The following is a 6,350-nucleotide window of genomic DNA, read 5'->3' on the forward strand; positions in this document are numbered from 1 at the left end:
ACTGCAGAAAAGGAGTAATTCATTTAAATCGAGGGTTCATATTGATGACCGTGAGCAGTTAATAAATGAGGTGTGCGACAAACAGATACCTGGGTCAGGTTTTGCCTGCAGATTCAAGATGCCTTACTGGTTTAGATTGAGGAATTCAGCTGCGCATCACAGGAATAAATTGCATTTCAAAATATATTAAATTAGGAAACAGTTATTTGAAATTTTAATATTTCACAAATAATACTGACTTCACTGATTTCTTTTTAAATCAAATAAATGGAGCCCAAAAGAGACCACTTTCAAAAACATTAAAATATTTTTAATGGTAGTGTTTGTATATGACGTATATATAGCATGGGTTTTTTGTAGGTGTTTTCATATCCATAGTACAAATCTTGGATTTAAACCCGAGATGTTATTTTGCAAATTAGTCCTCATGGAAGGAGTCTGACTCTCTCCAGCCTGTTGCTGCGTATCTCCTGGTGGAGGTGATCGAGCTGTCAGATACGCAGTCACCCGGGGGGCGAGGGACACCTGTCGCATGCTGCAGATGGTACGGACCCTCGCCCAGTTCACCATCGCCCTGGAGGAGATGCAGGAGAGCGGAGAGAGCACCAGTGATGATGGAGGAGGAGGAGGGGTGGGTGAAGAGGTGGGCAGGACCGTCACTGTCGAGCCCAAGTCTTGGATTTAAACCCGAGATGTTATTTTGCAAATTAGTCCTCATGGAAGGAGTCTGACTCTCTCCAGCCTGTTGCTGCGTATCTCCTGGTGGAGGTGATCGAGCTGTCGGGTGGGGGGTGCCGTCAGATACGCAGTCACCCGGGGGGCGAGGGACACCTGTCGCATGCTGCAGATGGTACGGACCCTCGCCCAGTTCACCATCGCCCTGGAGGAGATGCAGGAGAGCGGAGAGAGCACCAGTGATGATGGAGGAGGAGGAGGGGTGGGTGAAGAGGTGGGCAGGACCGTCACTGTCGAGCCCAATGGAAACGGGGTTGGGGGAAGAGTGGGCACCCCTCAGACCAGTGCTGAGGTACGAGCCTTACAGCACAGACCGTCGATGGTTGTTGTAGTCTCAACCTGTTGCTATGTTTGATTGCTGTGTTGTTTTCATTGTGAGAGAGTATCTACATTTGTGGCACTTTATCGTCAAGGTCTTTTATGTAACAGTTTACCGGTTACTTGTCTAATTTCTTCTTCGTTTTCATTGTCTTTTTCAGTTTGTGTTTTTCTCAAGACTGTCAGTATTGTGATGGATGGATGGATGGATGGATGAATGGATCGGTCAGTAGATGGATGGATACATACATACATACATAGATTGATAGAGAGGTTGGTAGGTAGATAGGCTGGTAGATAGAATGGTAGATGATAGATACGGGTAGAAAGTTTGGTAGATAGACAATATGTTAGATTGATAGTTTGGTAGATAGGTCAATAGATAGGTAGGTTATTAGATAGACAATATGGTAGATCGATTGTTAGGTAGATAGATAGCTTGGTAGACAGGTCATAGGCTGGTAGATAAGATGGTAGATGGATAGATACAGGTAGGTAGGTTGGTAGACACAATAGTAGATAGATAGATCAGTAGATAGATAGGTTAGTAAATAGGTTATTAGAAATGAATGAATGAATGGATCGGTCAGTAGATGGATGGATACATACATACATACATAGATTGATAGAGAGGTTGGTAGGTAGATAGGCTGGTAGATAGAATGGTAGATGATAGATACGGGTAGAAAGTTTGGTAGATAGACAATATGTTAGATTGATAGTTTGGTAGATAGGTCAATATGGTAGATCGATTGTTAGGTAGATAGATAGCTTGGTAGACAGGTCATAGATAGGCTGGTAGATAAGATGGTAGATGGATAGATACAGGTAGGTTGGTAGACACAATAGTAGATAGATAGATCAGTAGATAGATAGGTTAGTAAATAGGTTATTAGATAGTTGCAAAGTTGTCTGGGGGTTTGGCTAAAGAAGAGTGGGACGGTGGGTGGTGCTCGGGGTGGTGACTGTGTAGTTCCGACGTCAACTTTTTACGGAAGTCACAACGGTTCGTGAAAAATCACAGCAACTTTATGCAGGCTGTGTGCATTTTACTGTGGACTGACTGTTTTGAAACTTATATGGTTGTTACATAGCACTTAGACCTCAGTTATAAGTGAAAAAAGCCAGGAAATTTCAGTTTTGACAATATGGGACCTAAGACGAATTTAAACAACGACTGAGCCCAAATTACATTCAAATAGTTAAATAGCCCCTAGACCTCAGTTATCGTGAAAAAAGCCAGGAAATTTCAGTTTTGACAATATGGGACCTTTAATAGAATTAGAACGTCTAAATCAGTGGCTGGTTAAATCATGAGATTAGGCAGTGCCATCGCCTTCAGAGAGAGACCACCATCTTCTGCTCTGTACCTGCTTGTGTGTGTGTGTGTGTGTGTGTGTGTGTTAAACCCCCCCTCTCTCTCCCTCACTCCACTAACTGGATGGAGCTGAGAGGAGCGTCTTGAGATTATGTCCAGACACTGAGGGGATTTACCGGTCTCCACTGACCCTGTGGGCGTCTGTCTTAAGACTGTCTTACACCTCACATATGGCACATGTAATCAGGTCCATCGCTGACCGGCATGTGTCTGCGAGATGATTGGTTCATGCTGGATTTCATAGCAGCCAATAGAGCATGTTTTTCCAAGCACTCTGCAACCTACAAACTACCTCATGTTCTTGTAGATTTTCCTGCTGTTTTTACTTTTTGTCTCCGCTGCTTTTCTTTTTGCTCATTTTTGGCTTTGTTTTACTCTGCGTTGCTCTTTCTCAGTGTGTTTATTGCTCGTGAATGTTCTACTCCAGCCAGAAATAGACGACTGGCTGTGATCCCATGACCTGTTTTTGTAAAGTCCGGGCAGAGCTGGCATTGAGCATATGGCACTGACGGCAGTAGAAATGCTGCACGAGTTTTTCATTCAAACAACTTAAAGGGGTCCTATTATGCTCTTTTACAAAGGTTTGATTTTGTTTTGGGGGTGTACAGGCTCTCATACTAGGTTGTTCGAAAAACACATTATTTTTCACATATTTTACTTCCTGTATCAAATGAAGGCCCGCCTTCTGAAATACGAAATGTGTTGTGATTGGTTAGCTGGGCCAGTGTGTGTGTTGTGTTTGGTTAGCTGGGCCAGTGTGTGTTGTGATTGGTTAGCTGGGCCAGTGTGTGTTGTGATTGGTTAGCTGGGCCAGTGTGTGCTGTGATTGGTTAGCTGGGCCAGTGTGTGCTGTGATTGGTTAGCTGGGTCAGTGTGTGTTGTGATTGGTTAGCTGGGCCAGTGTGTGCAGTGATTGGTTAGCTGGGTCAGTGTGTGCTGTGATTGGTTAGCTGGGCCAGTGTGTGCAGTGATTGGTTAGCTGGGTCAGTGTGTGCTGTGATTGGTTAGCTGGGCCAGTGTGTGCAGTGATTGGTTAGCTGGGTCAGTGTGTGCTGTGATTGGTTAGCTGGGCCAGTGTGTGTGTGTGTGTTGTGTTTGGTTAGCTGGCCCAGTGTGTGTTGTGATTGGGTAGCTGGGCCAGTGTGTGTGTTGTGTTTGGTTAGCTGGCCCAGTGTGTGTTGTGATTGGGTAGCTGGGCCAGTGTGTGTGTTGTGTTTGGTTAGCTGGCCCAGTGTGTGTTGTGATTGGGTAGCTGGGCCAGTGTGTGTGTTGTGTTTGGTTAGCTGGCCCAGTGTGTGTTGTGATTGGGTAGCTGGGCCAGTGTGTGTGTTGTGTTTGGTTAGCTGGCCCAGTGTGTGTTGTGATTGGGTAGCTGGGCCAGTGTGTGTTGTGATTGGTTAGCTGGGTCAGTGTGTGTTGTGATTGGCAGCACTCGGCGCCTGGTCGGAAATGTCACGCCCCTTACCAAAATCAAATCAATTTAAGTGTGATTTAGACACGGATGATTGTAACCACTCTAAGTTCATCTGCTTTTGGGAAAGCTAGCGTGTCTCCGACATAGTGATAGCCCTCGTTGCCTTCTCTAGAGCAGCTCAACCAGGTCTCGTCCCATTCGTCGATCTTTGTGATATCACAAATCCCGGAAAAAACAAGTCGTTCGTTGTAGTTTTTAAAAAGTGATTTCTGTTAAATAAAATATCTCCTTTTGAAGTGGACTTTGAGCTTTGTAACTTTGCAGATCTTTTTTATGCTCAAACAGCAACATTACAGACTAACTAAAGTTGAAAAAGTGAAAACGCATAATAGGAGCCCTTTAACTATATTGAATATGAGCTTTACTTTTACACTGAATCCATATTCATTTTAAGAAGATATTTTAATACAGAGACCTCTGCATGTGTACATCTCTTTATAGTGGTTGTTCTAGGTGGTTATTAGTATGTTGCTAGGTGGTTTCTAGCTGGTTGCTAGGGTGTTCTCAGTGGTCAAACGTCTTTCTATGATGTTCTAGTCTCTAGATATGGCTGAAATCTTCACTGAAATGTACTTTTAGGGGATTTTTCACCCAGTTATTTTTCGCTAGATGGAAAAACAAAAGTCTGATTGATAGAAGCCATACATGCTTCACAATATGAGGGATCATTCGTATGCGTTAGCACAGACAGATGTGTGAATCATTGGTCTCTTTTGTTTTATTGTTGGGTGTCTATGCTGCTTGTATTGGTTGAGATTTGCCCCACTTGTTAAGATAAACAAAGACCGTTATTGAACCCAATATATCTGTCTCATGAGTACAGTTACAATATTATGGGATTTTCTTTGTTTTGGTCTCATGAAAATAGCCATGGTCTGAGGACAAAGCACAGCAAACTAAAATGAGGAGCAAGGTTTTCTTGACTTTCTATTTATTTATGCATTTATTTAATTCTTCATTTTTTTCATTTCAATTATTCATTTTGTTCATTTATTAAAGTATTCATTTTATTTTATTTCTTCTAAATTATTTTCTGCTTTTCACTTGGATCTGATCGTCTTGTTTCTTTGCTTAATTTATTTGTTAACTCGTGCAGTAGTTCTTTCCTAGACTGCTGTTGTCAGCCACTGGTTTGGACAAATTGGTCAGTGGTGTTTTGATCAATATTGCAAATGGGAAGTGATCAGACCACGTCAGCCTGACAGACACATGCACGGCTCTGTGTGCTTCTGCCAGAGTCATTGTCATAGTTGCATAATCTTATTGAAGAAGCTCTGCAGGACAGTAGATTTCTTCTGAAAGCCAATCGAAGAACCGGGGGAAGGATTGAAAGGAGCGCGGGATGAGCTGGCTCTGTGAAAGTGTTGAAAGCTGTGTGATTTCAGCTCTTGTGATGTAGTTAAGGACATTTGTCACCAGGAATGATGACAGTGGAGATCATCTATGGTTTGGAGGGAGACTGAGGACTGATGTCTGGTGCTAGGCAACTAGATGCTCATATGTTCAAAGAGCTTGGTTTGCTCTCTCTTGCATTTCTGCTAGAGATGTTCAAGACCAAATATATATATATATATATGTGTATGTATGTGTGTATATTTGTATGTATGTGTGTATATTTGTATGTATTTATTATTATATTATTATTTATTTATTTATTTTTTCTATTGTCCGACAATTTGGTGGATTTCCTGAATGACTAGTTGAGATGTGTTTTAAAACTTGACATTGTTTTACAGGCTCAACTATCTGCATGTAGTCATTAATTTAATTAATTTAAATGAAATCTGAAATAACTACTATACTGTAATATAATAAAATGTTAAAAATATAAATGTGTGTATGTATGTGTGTGTATATATATATATATATATATATATCACAAGGTAGTAAACAGGACATTCTTATTTTGTGTGTATCTGTTTGTTGATGTGAGTGCAAGTGTTTTGTTTAGGTTGAGAATTAATATTAATCATCATTCTATCATCATAGTTTTAAATATTTTTTTATAAATTTTTATTAGGCTTAATTTTATTACATTTTATTGTTTTATTTTTGTTAAAGTATTCACTAAATGCTTTAGTAGTCACCAATTCACATCTTTTATTTTATTTTATTTTGATGGCATTCTGTAATGAAAATGACGATGATGAAGTGGTTTCTGATCATGTCACACTTTGTTTAGAGTGTCTTAGTTTAAAAAATACAAAATAAAGGATGGATACACTAAAAAAAAATCCATAAAATTTACCGTAAAAAATAAGGTAGCAACGTTTTAGGTTTTACGGTTTTAACTTAAATTTACAGTTAAATACCGTAATTTCACTAACTGATGTAATGTTAATATACCAACCTATTGAAGTACAGAAACCTGTTTTGTACCTTTGTAATACACTGATAACCACCAAATACAGATGGTGATGAGAAAGTCACATGATGAACCAAAGC

The 6,350-nt window shown here is 40.5% G+C and overlaps 1 protein-coding gene across 1 annotated transcript in view; it reads left to right on the plus strand.

Annotated features, from left to right (window-relative positions):
* Positions 1 to 678: 678 nt before the first annotated feature.
* arhgef17 (Rho guanine nucleotide exchange factor (GEF) 17) overlaps positions 679 to 6,350 on the plus strand; it is a 34,411-nt gene continuing 28,739 nt past the window's right edge. The window contains exon 1 of the mRNA XM_016284403.1: positions 679 to 1,084. Within this exon, the coding sequence (XP_016139889.1) occupies positions 839 to 1,084 (246 nt within the window). The 5' untranslated portion in view covers positions 679 to 838. The remainder of the gene's footprint in view (positions 1,085 to 6,350) is intronic.

The sequence above is a fragment of the Sinocyclocheilus grahami genome, unplaced genomic scaffold (assembly GCF_001515645.1).
Source record: "Sinocyclocheilus grahami isolate Dianchi unplaced genomic scaffold, SAMN03320097.WGS_v1.1 scaffold182.1, whole genome shotgun sequence".
Taxonomy (NCBI): Eukaryota; Metazoa; Chordata; class Actinopteri; order Cypriniformes; family Cyprinidae; genus Sinocyclocheilus; species Sinocyclocheilus grahami.